This window comes from Dasypus novemcinctus, chromosome 8 (assembly GCF_030445035.2).
Source record: "Dasypus novemcinctus isolate mDasNov1 chromosome 8, mDasNov1.1.hap2, whole genome shotgun sequence".
NCBI lineage: Eukaryota > Metazoa > Chordata > Mammalia > Cingulata > Dasypodidae > Dasypus > Dasypus novemcinctus.
Genome location: NC_080680.1, coordinates 58,764,732 through 58,782,865, shown reverse-complemented (window position 1 = coordinate 58,782,865; position 18,134 = coordinate 58,764,732). Strand labels below are relative to the sequence as shown.

Genomic DNA, 18,134 nt, shown 5'->3' with positions numbered 1-18,134 from the left:
CTTCATAGAAATCTCTCAATATATATAGTCTTCAAGGCACATATTTGGACTATTTTTCCCCTTTCCAGAGGAAAACGTAAGTATATTTACAGGTAGTGCTACTGTAACCATAAAAATCATTCACAATCAATTCAACAATTTGTTGTACATCAATATGACTAGAACGAAACATTGACTTTAAACCTAAGTTCCTAAATACTTTGCAGGAAGTGTCAAAATTCTGGAATCTTCCCATGCACAACTTAACTTTGGAAGCCTCTTACTTTCTGACCAGAAGTGAACTTAGATAAGGTAAAGAAACGTATATTGTGCTTACTGTTTAAATAAAAAGGCAAAACTGGCATTTTCTTTTTATTCATTTGATATGTATTTCTTTTATGGTGCTTTTTACTAGGCATCCAATACTATTCCATTCACTCTGGACTGAATTTAAGATTTTTCCCTTCTCAAATAGATGCCCCAAAACATAGAAGGAATCTATTGAGGACAGATATGTCATCTGATATCTTTGTCATTAGGGAATATTTATGAATACCTCATAGTTCTTAACCTGTCAGATAAGTCTTCTTCAGATCTAAATAAGACTTTTTATTTTATGTATTTTCCTATAGCAGCACAACATTTCTGGAGGTGTCTCACTGGAAGGACTCTGTCAACAATCAGCATTTTATTGGCATTAACATGCAATAAAAGACAATGAAGCATGACTCAAACTACAAAAAGAAACTGTCTTCAGATAACATTAACCCAATAGTTTTCAAAGCCTTATGTGAGGCTTCTGTTGCATGACTAACATTTTTATTCATTTATTTTTATTTTTAAAGAAGCTTTAGATTTCATAAATGTTACATCAAAAATATAGGGGATTCCCAGATACCTCATCTCCTCCCACACTTTCCCCCATTAACAATATCTTTCATTTGTGTGGTACACTTGTTACAATTGTCGAATACATGTTGAAGCATTGCTACTAACCATGGTCTATAGTTTAAATTATAGTTTATAATTTGTACCACACAATTTTATAGGCTTTGACAAATGTATATTGACCTGTATCCATCATTGCAATGTCATGCAAGACTATCTCAGTGTCCCCAAAATGCCCCCATGTTACACCTATTCTTCCCTCTCCCTCCCTTCAGAACCTCTGGTGACCACTGCCTTTATATCAATGATACAAGTTATTACATTGGTAGAATAATAATAAGTCTACTTTAGTCCATAGTTGTATTCCCCCATATGTTTGTTCATTCCTCAATCCTTAGGATTTTGGAATGGTGATGCCTCTCTGTTTCTGACTGAGAAGGGGCTTAGGTCCCATGGGGCAGATGGATGGAACTATCTTGCTTGCAGTTGTGGATACTCTCTGTTTTTCTAGAATGGACGTTGTCTATCATCATCCTTTTGTTAGTTATCCTAGATGATTCTAATGAATTGAAAAGTAGGTGTTGCAACTCTGCTGAGATTCAGGGTTCAACCAGCATATGAACAGACCAAAGATTTAAGTCTCTGGGACATGTATTTAACAAGTACAATGCTAACTATAGGTTCAAATAAAAAGGGGTAGAAGTAGGACAATTATAAATGACCCTAACTTTTTTACATTTTGAGCATTTTACATTTTGAGCATATATTCCAAAGTAAAGCCCACTGACAGGGTGCTGAATTCCTAAGATTGTCTGCCCTGCTTATTGTGTCTGGATGTCTCTAGAGCACTCAGGAACCCCACTGTTTGAGGCACTGTTTACTATGGCAGTCAATGAGATCTTGTGGAGACGTGGATAACCACACCCTCTGGAATGACCTCCCAACTCACTTTTAAACCTCTTAGCCATAAATACTCATAAAAAACTGTTAGGTTTTATCTCCTTCCCATACTGTATCAAGATAATATACCTTGAAGTATACAATATCACTTAGGTCTTAGTACTGCAACGATTAAGAACATGAAAATAGTTTTGATCTCATTAAGTACTCTATAATAGCATATATTATAAGCATGAACTAAATAGTGTTGCTACGTTTAATAATAAGCATCAGACATCTGATAAATTAAAGTGGTCATTCTACTATTTAAAGAGTTATTTACCTATGTCATGAAATTACTATTGAACTGCAAATTACTGCAATTACCAAAATCTCTTTGCCTTTTTGTTAGATCCCTTTAAAATGTTTATATTAACAATGCTGGCAAACTCTCCTATAAGAAGAATGACTTGGGTATAAGAACAATTTCTTTAAGAATTTCTTTGAAGGAGATGGCTGATATAGGTATTTTTTCTATCACAGAAGGTTGGTAATAAAATCCACATACAATGCAAAGTAAAATTTCCTTCCTCCTACAAAAATATTTAAAGTTATTCTCCTGAGAAATATCTATGCTATACATTACCCTTAAGGAGTTAAAAGAAGCTTATCGAGCAACTGTCCCTATCAATACAACACAGACCTTAAATATGCAGCAACTGGTCACTAAGATGCTCAGAAGCATTCTAGAGTTTCTCACATCTCCATAGGATATGTCATTAAATCTTCTCCTCCTGCTGGGTCTGACTTCTGGGAAAAAAGCATATGGTATAAATATTACTATATTTCGAAGTGAATGCTAATGATTGCTCAGTAGGCGCAACCTTCAGTTTCTATGGCCTTTAGCATCTAGTTGGTTATAAACATGACCTGCTTTGATTTGATTTAATGATCGGCTTGAATTTATAGTTCAGAATTTACTGTATAAAACATATCTGTAAAATCAGATATCCATATATACAGAGACACACATTTATATTTGGTATTATCCCATTAACAGATTGCAAAATTAAGGTCAGAAGACCAAAGCTTGGTCCAAGGCTAAGTTTATAAATGAGCTCTTTCTTATTAAATCAGTAGGATCTTGAAATAGATTTAACATATACATACACACACACACAGACATGCAAGTTATGTATGATAACACTGTGTTTCTATAGTGTGACAACTGGAAGCTCAATGATATCACATGAACTAAAAAAGTGCTTACCAATTTCTGTATGTGCAATATCTTAATCATTGTATGGAATGGCAGAAGAAAGCGATTTGAAATATGAAGAAATTATTCTATGAGCTACATAAAACAATAACACTTCCTGTGTTATAATAAATTTGCAAGTTGAATTTCATACATATTATTTGACACAGGACATGTTCTGTAATACTCAGAACCAAGAATGGTTAATAAAAAGAATTCTAAGGAAATAAGAGAAATTTGGTAAGAGATGTCATTTTACTCCACATAAAAAGATTTCCAAAGTTTATATAAAGCTAATTTTACTGATTTAATAAAATCATACCGTGTTACACAGTGTTAGAGCTATATTACTTCAGTTGGCAAAAGTCATTTGGCTAATTAGGCTAATAATATAAATAATTAGCATACAACTTTTATTTACCATGGCCAGTAGAAAGAAGTTGGATATATTTGAATCAAATGTCACTGTAAAGATAATATAAGATAGCATAAATACCATAATATGTGCTGTTATTTTCTAATGTATCACTGGTCCATAATGAAAAACAATATAGAATATGGGTTTTGCATTAGAACCCTTTGCTAAATATTACAGTCCACATAAGAAGTTAATATCACAAGGGAGTTAAATGATTAACACAAAAACAAATACCATATCACAAATATTCTTTTGTTCTTCACTTACCATGATGAAAACTGCAAAGATTTAACCTTTAAGGGTTAAAGAGTTTAATCAATGTCAATGTCTGATCTTCTGAAGGCGATAAAGAACAGTCTGTCTAGCGATACCCAACAGAACATCACTTTGTCAAGCCACAAAGCGCCCAAAAGCTTGTCAAGTAAGTTACCAGAAACCTCTTTGTGGTTAGAACTCAGCTCCTTCCTGCTTGACCTATTATTTGATATTTGACCACTTGGTTGCAAGACACTTGCTCTTTCTAGCTGAAATGTCACTGGGGCATCTTGTCAGCTCCCCGACATCTCGGCCTGACATACAATTTTACTTTTGTGTGCTACAAGGCAGAAAATGCAGGGCAATGGCCTTGTTTTAAATTCTGTCAGCATCAAAGATGGGCGTCACTCTTGGGTCCTACCAACAACAAAAACAAAAACGGAGCCTATTTTGAAGGTCAAAACAGCCATTACCTTGAAGTTTTTCAGCTTATACTAAATATATTACCTGCTATACTGGTGTGGAAACTGTCCTTATAAAGTGCCTAAACATACCACAGAAATCCTCCTAGCAAAATTGCTCTACTTTCTCATCAAATGCAGACTTGATAAAAGGATGAGTTTTCAATGCTATAGGGACCAGATTCAGCAGTTAACTTAACTTGTTCAAATGGGCAAGTGATATCATGTAGCTTTACAAGAGCAACCTGACCTTCTCACATTGGCCAGGAGTGACATTATTGTGCAGGAGGAGAAGCAGTCACATCATTTCTGTTTTGCACAACCTGCTTAAAGTTTGCAACTAAATGCTTGTCTTCAGTTGAGCTGACAAGAGGAAAGAGGGGGCTCAGTGAACCATGGCAGGGCTGCCATGAAATGACAGGAATCATTGGCATACATTTCAAATAGCTCTCTCAATCCTATTAAAGTATTGCAGTCCTGCTTTAAAATAGACAAGTATGAAACAACTTTGATAGATAGAGACTAAAATGGCTTATTGATTTTTTTTAAGTCTGAGGGAAATTACCCAAAATGTGTCATTCTTTAACATTTAAAAATATGTTACATAAAAATGAGCAACTGTGATAATAAATAAAACTTAGAGGTAAAAAGAAGTTGGTTATTATGTTATTCAAGGAGACATAGATACATGCACACATCAAGATATCACACAGTTTCTTTAAAAGCCCACTACCACATTGTGCTGAAACTAAATTCAACTGGTAAGAAAATACCCCACCAAAACAATGTTAATTGTACTGTTAACTCTTCCTCCATTTTTTTTTATTTCATAAAATCATAATCCAATTTGACTTGGTTTTTTGTCGTTAGCAGACATAGTCACTGGAGAGGAGTGAGGTGATGTGAGAGCATGAGGCACAGTGTTTAAAAATGTCTCCTTTAAAAAAGTATAAGTCGTATCAAGTTCAGCTTTCAATGGCAAGAAATCTCCAACACCAATTGTATCAGCAGGAAGAGGAGCTCTTGAAGGAACAGAGATATTTGAATGGTCTCGTGATCCTACCTGTGATATAAAAAAGAAAAATAATTGACATAGAGTCTGAAACTCTGTAAACAGCAACTAAAGCCATAAACAGAGTGGACTAATAATCACTTTTATACAAAATAGGATTGATATTTTCATGTAAATAACCTAGATAATACATAAATATTGAATTAATTTCCAAGTGTGGTTGAATCTCTTATTTGCTCTGTCATAAATATGTCATAAACTTAGGAATCTTCCTAAGCACTAAAACTTTTTATTAAACTTCTAACCAAGTTATTGCATTGGACAAGCAAGCACGTTTACCTCTGCGTCAATCTTCTGACAATTTACAGAAACCAGTGCTAATAGTAGTCATTTTATATATGCCATATGATATATGCTATATAATATGGAGGCTTAGACTGCTTAGAAAATGAACTTTGGGCATTTACATTTTAAAAAGCTATCAGTCTGGGAAGATTGTAGGAAGATTGCAGAGTAGGGAACTCCAGGATTCAGTCCTTCTACCAAAACAACTATTAAACAGGTAGGAACTGTCTGAAACAGGTATTTTAAAACTCTGGAGGCACAAAGAACACTGTACACCATCCAAGGAAGAGCGGGAGAAAGAGACTGATACAGTATAGTAAAGAAGAGTACAGTAAGATTTCATTTTATGTGACCAATAAGTTCCAAGATCCTTCATGTAAGTTGAAAATCATGCATAAAAGCGAAACCCTTTATTTAATAAGTATTTCTTATGCAAATATATGTATCACATATTTTTTACAAATAAGGCAAATAAACACTCTAGAAACAAGTAAAAAATTAATCATAGAAATAAATTTTAAAACATTTAATTCTCTCTCTGTCTTTACTTTTTTACGATTGTCAGTCACATATACCTGGATTTGTGTATGCTGAATTCATGTGTGCTGAATTCCTGTGAAACTAGGTCCTACCATAAATTACTCTCTCCACATGGCAGCTACAGAGCCGATACCCACTCTCAGGGGAGTTCTGCATGGGGCCCAGTCGCTGGCTAGCTTGCTGGTGACAGAAAGATACATAAAAACCCTCTTCCCCAAGACCAAGGGTGAGCACGGGGGGTTACTGACCATGGCTTTGATTAGCCAATTCTCTGGAGGCCCAGCTCTAAAAGCAGTCATTGTTTCAACATGCCCAGACAAAGGTGGCAGCAGTCATTGTTTCAACCCACCTGGACAAGGGTTTACAAACTCCTATAAACTACTAACAAGCAAAACCCCAGGGCAAGTCAGAGGTCCAGAAAGACAAGAAAACCCTGTACACTGCATTTGCCTTGGTCACACCTTCCTGATAGGACAGATGAAGCATAAGAAAATCTGTTTTATCACCAACTACTTGGGAACAAAAAAAAAGACAAGAAACAGACATCTCAGGGAATAAACCCCAAAGATAACATTTAAAAATATTAAAATGTACAGAGGGCAACAAGATTACAAGATAAACAAAGAAATAGGCAATAATGGCCTTTCCTACAGAAGAGGATAAAAATCCAAAACCATCAATGAAGAAGATGAGAATGTGGACATACTGACCAAAACATTTTAAAAAATGATTTTAAAGAGGCTCAAGGAGACGAAGGAAAATACAGAGAAGAACCAAAGGGTATCTGAGAAAAAATGAATGGGCAGAATGAGCGATTTAGTAAAAAGATAGAAATTTTGAAAAGGAACTAAACAGAACTACTGGAGTTGGAGACCACAATAAATGAAATTAAAAAGTGCCCAGGAAGGTTTCAAGAGCAGATTGAAGCTGACAGAAGAAAGGATCACTAAACCTGAAAACAAGACACTTAAAATGAGCCAGACTGAGGAAAAACAACAACAAAAATATTAAAAGTGAAAATAGCCTAACATACCTCTGGGACACCATTAAGTACACCAATATACACATTATGGGAGTCCTAGAAGGAGAAGAAAGAGAGACTACTCAAACAGATAATGACAGAGAACTCCCAAACTTAGCAAAAGACATAAAAATATACATACAAGAAGCCCAGAGAACACCAAACAGGATAAATGTGAAGAAAAATACACTCCATCATATATTGATCATACTATTGAATGCAAAGGACAAGGAAGAGTTTTGAAAGCTGCAAAAAAAAAAATCATGTTATGTACAAGGGAGACCCAGTGAGACTGAGTGCCAGTTTCTCGTTAGAAACTATGGAGCAAAAAGGCAGTAGCACTTAAAGTGCTGAAAGAAAACAGTGGCCAGCCAAGTATTTCATGACTGGTAAGACTTTCTTTAAAAAACAGAGAGATTAAGACATTCTCAAATAAACAAAAACTGAGAGTTCATTGCCAGTAGACCTGTTCTATAAGCAATGCTAAAGGGAGGTTTTCAGACTGAAAGGAAAGGACACTAGACAGTGGTTCAAAGCACAGTAAAGAAATAAAGACCAGCAGTGAATGTAATCATTTGGGTAATTATAATATGCCAGTATTATTGTAGCATGTTGTATGGTATGTAATTTCACTACTTACATCCTACAGGTGGTAAAATGAAAATGTATAAAATGTAATGATAAATCTATGTTTTAGACATAAAATATATGAAGACATATATGTAGCAAGTACAAAAAGATGGTGGGGAGACAAGAGGTATAGGAAAAGTACATGTGTACACTATTGAAATTAAGTTGGTATCAAAACCAAATATGATTGTTCTATATTTTTAGGATGTTAAAATTTAACTCCATGGTAATCACTAAGAAAATTGATGAGAAATATACCCAGATAGAAATGAGAAGGCACTCAATATGGTACAACGCAAAAAAAGTAAGTAAATATAAAAGAAGATATTAACAGAAGTGTGGGACAAAAAATAGTTATGACTTACAGATGCTAAATAGCAAACTGGCAGAAGAAAGTCATGTATTATCAGTAGTAACTTTAAGTGTTAATGAATTAAACTCTCCAGTCAAAAGATAAAGATTAGCAGAATGGATTTTTAAAAAGTGTGAGCCATTACATGCAGTCTGCAAGAGAGTCACCTTCAAGTAAAAAATACAAGTAGGTTGAAAATGAAAGGATGGAAAAAATTTACTATGCAAGTAGTAACCAAGAGTGCTCAGATAGCTATACTAATATATATAAAATAGACTTTAAGTAAAAACCAGTTATAGGAGATAAAGATGGTCATTATATTCTGATAAAGGGACAATTCAACAGTAAGATAGAACGATTATAAATACATGTGTACCTAACATCAGAACCTCAAAATATATGAAGCAAATATGGACAAATATGAAGGGAGAAATTGACAGTGGTTCTACACTAAGAGCAGGCTACTTTAACATATCACTTTCAGTAATGGATAGGACATTTAGTCAGAAGATCAATAAGGAAGTACAAAACTTGAATGATTTTTAAACCAACTAGACCAAACAGACATATACAGAACACTTTACAAAAACAGAAAGCATTCTTCTCAAATGCACATGGATCATTTTCCAGAATAAGCCATATGTTGGGTCACAAAACAAGTCTCAATAAATGAAAAATATTGAAAACCAGAAGTAGAAAAAGAAAAACAAAAAAATCCCAAAGCAAGCAGAAGGAAAAAAATTACAAAGATTAGGGCAGAAATAAATGAAATAGAGAATTTTTTAAAAAAATAGAGAATTAACAAAGCCAAGAGCTGTTTTTTGAGAAGATTAATTGACAAATGTTTAGCTAGACAAAGGAAAAAATAGAGAAGATGCAAGTAAATAAATCAGAAACAAGCAAGGAGACATCATCACTGACCCCAAAGAAATAGAGTATCATAAGAGTATATTATGAAAAACTGTATGTCCAAAAGTTGGACAACTTAGATGAAATAGATGAATTTCTAGAAACTTATGAGCATTTACTCTGACAAAAGAAGAAACAGAAGAACTTAACAGACCAATCACAAGTAAAGAGATTAAATGAGACATCAAAACCTCCCAACAAAGAAAAGTCCAGGTATGGCTACACAGGTGAATTCTACCAATCACTCCAAAAAGAACTAAAGAACTAATACCAATCCTACTTAAAATCTTCCAAAAATCAAGAAAGAGAGAACATTACTAGTTCATTCTATGATGTCAGCATCACCCTAGTACCAAAACCATAAAAATGCTACAAGAAAAGAAAATTACAACCAATCTCTCCAATGAACTTAGATGCTGAAATCTTCAGCAAAATGTATGTAAATCAAATCCAACAACACATCAAACCAATTATACACCACAGTAAAGTGAGTTTTATCCCAGGTAAGTAGGATGGTTCAAAATGAGAAAAATAAATTAATGTAATTGATTACATTAATTACATTTGATAAAATAGTTTTTATCAAGAAAGCATTTGATAAAATGATTTTATCAAGAAAGCATCCTTTCTTGATAAAAACACTTAGAAAGATAGGAATAGAAGGAAATTTCCTTAATATGATAAAGGGCATGTATGAAAAACCCACAGTTAATATACTCAATGATGAAAGGCTAAAGGCTTTCCCTCTAGGATCTGGAAAAAGACAAGGATGCCTACTGTCATCACTCTTATGTAACTCTGTACTAGAAGTATTTGCTTGAGCCCTTAGGCAAGAAAATGGGGGGAAAAGGCATGTGAATTGGAAAGAAAGAGGTTAAAATTTCACTATTTGCAAACGCTATACTTAGAAAGCCCTGAAAAATCTACAACACATCTTCTAGAGTTGATAAATGATTTCAATGGCAGGATATAAGATCAACACACAAAAATCAGTAGCATTTCTGTACACTAATAATGAGCAATCTGAGGAGAAAATCAAGAAAAAAAATTCCATTTACAATAGATCTAAAAGATTCAAATATCTATGAATAAACTGAACTAAGGACGTAAAAGACTTTTACAGAGAAAACTATACCATGTTGTTAAAGGAAATGAAAGAAGGCCTAAATAAACAGAAGAACATTCCAATGTTCATGAACTGGAAAACTAAATATCATTAAGATGTCTCTCCTACCCAAATTGATTCACAGATTGAAGGCAAGTCCAATAAAAATTACAATAGCATTTTTCACTGAGCTGAAAAAGCCATTTATGAAATTTATTTGGAAGGGCAAGGGGTCCCAACTACCCAAAAAACAAATGTAAAGATCTGAAACAAGAAAAGGATGCCTACTGTCCAAAGATCTAAATAAATGGAAAAATATTCCATGTTCATGGATTAGAAGACTAAATATCATTAAGATGTCAATTCTACCTAAATTGGTCCAGACTGGATCAAAGACCTAAATATAAGAGCCAAGACCATAAAGCTTCTAGAACACAATGTAGGGAAACATCTACGAGATCTTGTAGTAGGAAATGGTTTCATAAACTTTACACCCAAAGTGTGAGGAACAAAAGAAAAAAATAGATAAAGGGAACTTCCTCAAAATTAAAAACTTTTGTGCTTGAAAGGAGTTTGTCAAGAAAATGAAAAGACAGCCTACACAGTGGGAGAAAATATTTGGAAACCACTTATCTGATAAGGGTCTAATATTCAGCATATGTTAGGAAATCCTACAACTAAATAACAAAAAGACAAAACCCATTTTAAAAATGGGGAAGAGACTTGAACAGATACTTTTCCAAAGAGGAAATACAAATGGCTAAAAAGCACATGAAAAGATGATCAAAATCACTAGCTATTAGGGAAATGTTAATCAAAACTACAATGATGTATTATTTAACACCTACTAGCCTGGCTCCTGTTTTTAAAAAAACACACACACACTCAGAAAACTCTATTCATTTCCACGTATTTACAATAAGCCTTATTAAAAATTCTATATACAGTAAGCATCAGCTCCCATTTTCAACCCACATTCAATTTCCTAAACTATATGAGTTTACTCATTGTTTTAGTTCATATTAGTGAGACCATACAATATTTATCCTTCTGTGTCCAACTTATTTCACACTCAACATAATGTCCTCAAGGTTCATATGCATCCTGATTTCATTTATTCTTAGAGGTGAAGAGTATTCCATCATATGTATATTCCCACATTTTATTTATCCATTCATCAATAGATGGACACTTGGGTTGTTTCTATCTTGTAGCAAATGTGACTAATACTGCTATGAAGACTAGTGTGAAAATATCTGTTCACATCCTTGCTTTCAGTTCTTCTGAATATATTCCTATCAATAGGATTGCTGGATAGCAATAGGGGGTAAAAGTCAGTATAGGACTTTTGGAGTAATGAAAATGTTCTAAAATTGACTGAGGTGATGACAACAGAACTCTGTGATGAATATGGAAGCCACTGAGTGTACACACTGAATGGACTGTACAATACATAACTGTATAACACAATGAGTTATGTGGTGGAAGATGGACTATGGTTAATCAAAAAAATATAATAACATTCTCTCATGAACTATAAGTACAAAACACTAATACAGGGTGTTAATAACAAGGTGGGTTGGGGGGGAAATGTACCATATGTAAGATGTAGGCCATAGTTAGTAGTGGTGTTCTGACAATGCTCTTTCATGGTTTGCAGCAACTGTTTCACAACAAAGCCAGGTGTTGGTGATGGGGTAATGTATGGAAGCTTTCTATAATAATATGCATGCTTGTTTTGCAACTTCACAGCTTTTACTATACATCTATTTTTTGTGAATGCTCATGTATGAATTATAAACTTCAATTCAAAAGTAAAAAAAAAAAATACAGAAAACTACAAGTGTTGGAGAGGATATGGAGAAACTGGAACACTCATTCACTGTTGGTAGGAACGTAGAATGGTGCAGCCACTCTGGAGAACCATTTGCTGTCTCCTCAGGAAGCTAAATATAGACCTGTCAAATGACCCGGCAATCCCACTACTAGGTCTATACCTGAAAGAACTGAAAGCAGGGACACGAACAGATACACACATGCCAATGTTCATGGCAGCATTATTCACAATTGCCAAAAGATGGAAGCAACCCATTTGTCCCATCAACAAATGAATGGATAAAAACAATGTAGTATATACATATGATGGAATAATATTTGGTTGTAAGAAGGAAGGAAGTACCGATACATGCAAGAACATGGATGAACCTCAAGGACCTTATATTGAGTCACGTAAGCCACTCATTAAAGGACAAATATTGCATGATCTCACTGACATGAATGAGGATATTGAGTAGACTAAAGTAAAGTAAGGAAGACAGGTTATCAGGAGATAGAAGGGGAGTGGATATTGGTGAGTCAATGCTTAATCTTGGCAGATTTTCTAACGGTTTGGCAATGGACATAGGTGATGGTCCAGTGATCAGTGTAATTAATGATGCTGAAATCTGAGTGTGAACAGGTTTGAAAGGGGAAGGTTTAGGCTATCCATGGTGCTAGAAGGAAAGTTATAGGAAAGAAGGGATGACAGTGCAACTCAGTGAACTCTTAAGTGGCTGAAGATTGTGGAAGAATACAATGATAAGAATGTTCTTTCAGAATCTATAACAAAGGTGTCAATATTGGCGTGATATATTGGGGAAAATGCTCCTAAGGCATACTTCTTTTTTTTTAAATTTCTCTCCCCTTCCCCACCCCCCTCCCATCTGCTCTCTGTATCCATTTGCTGTGTGTGTTCTTCTGTGTCTGCTTGCATTCTTGTCAGTGGCACCAGGAATCTGTGTCTCTTTTTTTGTTGTTGCATCATCTTGCTGCATCAGCTCTCCATGTGTGCGGCACCACTCCTAGGCAGGCTGTGCTTTTTACACACAGGGTGGCTCTCCTTGAGCATGGGGCTCCCCTACATGGGGGCACTCCTGCATGGCACGGCACTCCTTGTGCACATCAGCACTGTGCGTGGGCCAGCTCACCACACGGGTCAGGAGGCCCTGGGTTTGAACCCTGGATCTCCCATGTGGTAGGAGGACGCTCTATCATTTGAGCCAAATCCGCTTCCCTAAGGCATATTTCTACAAGATATGAATGTATTCATGCTGTCAGAGGTATGTTTTCTCAATAGATAGAGGCCCACACAATAGGTAACAAAATATTAAACTCCCATCAGGGGGAGTCCTAATCTTTTCTCAAATAAAATAGCAAAAATCTCTGGAACATATAGGCAGTACCTAATGAAAGAAAACAGGCCAATATGCCAAGCCATCACTGTATATTCACAACAGAATGAAGGTAGAAATCAGTAACAGAGGTATAAATGGAAAATTCAGAAATATGTGGAAATTAAACAACATACAACTAGGCAACCAAAGGGTTAATGAGGACATTGGAAGCAAAATTAGAAAATATCTTGAGGTGAATGAAAATGAAAATACAACATACCAAAACTTATGGAATGCAGTGAAGGCAGTGCTGAGAGGAAAATATATAGCTCTAAAAGCTTACATGAAAATGAAGACAGACTTCAAACATGAGACCTAAGCCCCAAACTGGAAGAAGTAGAAAAAGAAGGGCAAACTAAACCCAGAGTAAGTAGAAGGAAGGAAATAACAAAGATTAGAATGGACATAAATGAAAGAAAAAAAAAGAAAAGAAAACAATAGAGAGAATAAACAAAACCAAATATTTGTTCTTTGAAAAGACCAATAAAAGAGTGAAACCTTTAGCTAGACTGCCAAAGGGGGGGGGGGGGGGGAAGAAAGCACACACAAAGAACTAAAATTGGAAATGAAAAGGGGGGGGCATTACAACTGACCCTGCTGAAATAAAAATGACTATAAAAGGATAGTATGGACAACTGCACATCAATAAATTAGATAGCCTAGAAGAAATGCACAAATTCTTAGAAATACACAAACTACCTGCATTGACTCAAGAAGTATTTCAAGGAGAGAGGTTCCAAGATGGTGACAGAGCAGGAAGCTCTAACAACCACCTGGTTCCACAGGGCAAGTAATAGTCAGCAGGGTCTGTGCAGATCAACTGCTTGAGAGACTCTGGAGACTAGTAGAACACAGTGCACCCACTCCCCAGCTGGAAACAGAAGCTTTCTTTCCTTAAAGGAGGAGAGGGGAAAGGCCTGATACCAACCACTGCTGTTTATTGGCAAACTCGGCTACCTGGATTCCAATCTTGAGCACAGCTGAGATTTAAACCTGCCTAAGCCACCAAGAAACCAGCAGCATTTGTGCTGTCTCCAACCTCAGCAGGAGTGGAAGTAGGGATGACTACAACAAACAGGTCCCCTAGGGCAGGAGGGATCAGATCTAGTGTGCCCAGTTTGGAAAGCCACTGCTTAGGCCTACACACAAAGCAGGAGTGGAAATTGTAAGCAGTTTGAACACTTCCTTGGGACACAGCAGGCAGATTTACACTGGGCCCCGATGTCTCCTGGAAAGAGGGGAAGCACATGCTGGAAGGGAGGAAAGCACACACACTCACTCTGCTGGCAGTGGGATGAGATCACCCCAACCACCTTGAACAGCTGCTGCACTCTCATTCCTAAGATTTCTTAGAAGGAGAGGAACCAGGAGCCATCTGATCACGCTCTCTCAAGATAGTGCTGGCAGAGTCACCTCACCCACCTCAGGAAGGGGGAACACCAAGCACAGGGGATAGCAGCTAAACAGAGAACTCAGATCTAAGGGGCTAGGAGCTGGGCAAGTTTCATCTAAGGTAGGCTGGCAATCTCAGCGGCAACCTCAGCTTCAACCATGCCTCCAGTAGAAGCTAAGTCAGCTGAGAATTAAAGGTGCAGAATAACCTTAGGGCAGGGGAGAACAACTGGATAAAGAGTTCTACCTGCTAGGTACATTAGGAAAGGCTAAATTGGGGGAGACATAAAAGAGAAGAGAAGATTGGAGGCCTTCAGGGTTTCTCCTCCAGAGCACATTGGAATCAATCTACATTCTCTTCATAGGTTCCTTGAGCCTGTTTTGACTAGGAAACCAGAGCTGAAAGGTTGTTTTCAGATGCATCCTTCTACCAAAATTAGCCCTCTAGGAAAAAGCAGCAAGAGAAGATGAAAGTAGTATTAAAAATAAACAGAGGGGGAAGCAGACTGGCCCAGTGGATAGGGTGTCTGTCTTCCACACGGGAGGTCCACAGTTCAAATCCCGGGCCTCCTTGACCCATGTGGAGCTGGGCCATGCACAGTGCTGATGTGCACAAAGACTGCAGTGCCAAGCAGTGGTGTTCCCCGCATAAGGGAGCCCCATGTGCAAGGAGTGCACCCCGTAAGGAGAGCCGCCCAGCGCAAAAGAAAGTGCAGCCTGCCCAAGAATGGCACCGCACACATGGAGAGCTGACACAACAAGATGACGCAGCAAAAAGAAACACAAATTCCCGTGCTGCTGACAACAACAGAAGCGGACAAAGAAGACGCAACAAATAGACACAGAGAACAGACAACTGGGGGTGGGGGAAGGGGAGAGAAATAAATAAATAAATCTTTAAAAAAATAAAAATAAACAGAGGAAAATAAAAAACGAATAGGACAGTCATGGAAGATGGCAAAAAGGCAACCAATAAGAAAGTCATGGGCTAAAGAGAGAAACACAACACAGAATAAACACACAAAATCAGATGACAAGACACCAGCAAAAAATTACAAACCATACTAAGAAACAGGAAGGTATGGACCAGCCAAATAAATTATAACTTCAGATGAAACAAAGGATTTGAGACAACTAATCACAGATATCCAAACAAATCTCCTTAATAAATTCAATGAGATGGCTAATGAAATTAAGGATATTAAGAAGACACTGGTTGAACACAAAGAATTTTAAAGTTTACAAAGAAAAGTAAGAGATATTATGAGAATGAAAGATACAGTGGAAGAGATTAAAAATATATCTTGGCATAGGGTGATATCTCATTGGGTGGAGACCCACACAATAAAAAACAAAGTATTGGAGATTGAGGCAAAATAGCATCAGTTTAAGTGAGCACTCACCAGCTCTCTCACAAAAAATGGCTTAAGGGGAAAGATCCTGCCTGAGTGAGCTGTTTTGGGAAGCACAGAGCAGGAGGCTTCAGGGTATCTATCTGGAGGAAACAGGGCAAAGACATAAAAAGCCCAAGGGAAACTGAGGTTTTCATTTTGGTGGCTGGAAATGGCGGGTAGCTGGGCCCCACCCTCAAGGCAAGAAGCCACTGTGAACCCCCTGATTCACACCAGCCACTGATTAGGAGGGAGCATTCTCCAGGATTAAGAGGGTTCTGGCAAAGAGTGGAGAGGAGTTTCCTTTCTGTAGGTTTGGTTCCCTGGACCCCCTTTGAAGTTTAAGGAGCATACCAGCTGGCAAGAGGTGGCCCTAGGAGAGGGGAGAGTTGAATCCATTCACACAGCCTGATTTACCTAGCTGACCTGGGAGAGAGGAACTTGAGCTGGGAGATGGCTGAGTCAGGCAATTTGATTGGTCTGGTGCTGAAAACTATCAAAATTTCAACTCCCCTAAGGGAGGCAGGCAATTGGAAGCACTTAATAACCTTCCAAGGGCCTAGGGCCTATTTAGGGTCCCCCGGGAGTAGAGGGAGGTCTGGAAGAAAGGTAAGAGTCATTTCTCTGTAGTGAGTTTGGATACCAGAGTCCCACTTGAATTTCAGAAGGGAACTCAACTTCATCAGGAGAGGTGAGGAGGGATTCAATCACACAGACTATCTGGTCCTGGTGCCCTGGGAGAGAAAGCAATAAGAATAGAAAGGGGGCAGGGGCGGACAGGATCCTAATAAGCAAGAATCTACCCAACTGCAAGGAGTCAAATATGCCAAAGGGAAAGTGACTGGATAACTCTCTAGGTAACAGACCCAATGAGAAAATTTAGCTCAGTGGAGGAGTCTCTGATTTGAATATACAAGGTCCCTGGCTTGATTCCTGGCTCTCAGAGTGGTGATCCACAGGGTTACCAAACACCCAGCTCATACTTTAGGACAGGGAACACATAGACAGTATTTTTGTATTAGCTTCTCTTGGGTCTCTTATTTTTCTTAAAAAAGGTTCCTTTTTAAAATTTAACTTAGGTAACTCACTAAAATCTGATTCAAAACCTGCAGAGGGTAGGCTGCTGGGTAATTGATTGATGAACACTAGCAGCCTGAGAAGCTCCTCAGGGGCCTAAGTGGAAAGGCTGTTTTTCTTAAGTTTTTGTTTAATTGCTTACTTCAGTGTTTGCTTTTGTTCTTTTTTATCCCTTTATACCCCTCCCTCCATTTTTTAAAAATTAGGTGCTGCTGTCTTGTTTCTTGTTTACTGTGGGGTTTTTTTTTTGTTTCCCCTTTTTTGTATATCAATTTTGTTTACCTATGCTATTTCTTTTCCTTCTTTCATCTTCCTATCTTCTGCTTTCTGTTTTTGTTCTTACATCTCTCTTTGTTTAGCCTTCCATTTTTTTTTGGTTTTTATTTCTATTTCTTCTATTCTCTGTTTTCTTTCTTTTTTAAACTTCTTTTCTTGTCTTTTCTTTTTCTCTTTTTAATTCATTCTAGATATTTTTCTCTACTTGGTTTTTCTTTTTATTGTACTCTACTTTTTTATTATTCCTCTGCACTTCTTATACACTTAATTATTTATTTCCCTAGGTCTTATATGGTTCCTCTTCTATATTTTACTATTATTATTACAATCATCCTTTTTCTTTTCTTACCTTTATCCTTTTTTCTGGTCCTAAAATTTTCCTTCAAGGGATCATAGACAAGAGCAAAGGAATAGAATAAGAGGGAAAAAGTGTCAAAGGGAAAACTTACCACACACACAAAAACAGCAATTATATAAAACTCTAGAGTAGAGAGAAAAACTAATCAACTGAATAAATCCATCAAGATAAAGAGCTGCCTAAACACCAACAAAAAACTATAAACCATATCAAGAAACAGGAAGATGTGGCCCAGGCAATGAAAACACTAAAAAGCAGGAGGAGATGCAGAACATGGGAAAACTAATCAGAACTACCCAAACAAATATCATGAACCAACCTAATGAAGTGAAGGAAGAAATTAAGGATATTAAGGAGACACTGATGGGAAGCAGAC

The 18,134-nt window shown here is 36.8% G+C and overlaps 1 protein-coding gene across 4 annotated transcripts in view; it reads right to left on the bottom strand.

Moving 5' to 3' along the window:
- Positions 1 to 3,009: 3,009 nt before the first annotated feature.
- CCDC171 (coiled-coil domain containing 171) overlaps positions 3,010 to 18,134 on the bottom strand; it is a 549,802-nt gene continuing 534,677 nt past the window's right edge. For all 4 annotated transcript variants that reach the window (XM_058301890.2, XM_058301891.2, XM_071216743.1 and 1 more), the window contains one exon: positions 3,010 to 5,201. In XM_058301890.2, coding sequence (XP_058157873.1) covers positions 4,974 to 5,201 — 228 coding nt within the window. In that variant the 3' untranslated portion in view covers positions 3,010 to 4,973. The remainder of the gene's footprint in view (positions 5,202 to 18,134) is intronic.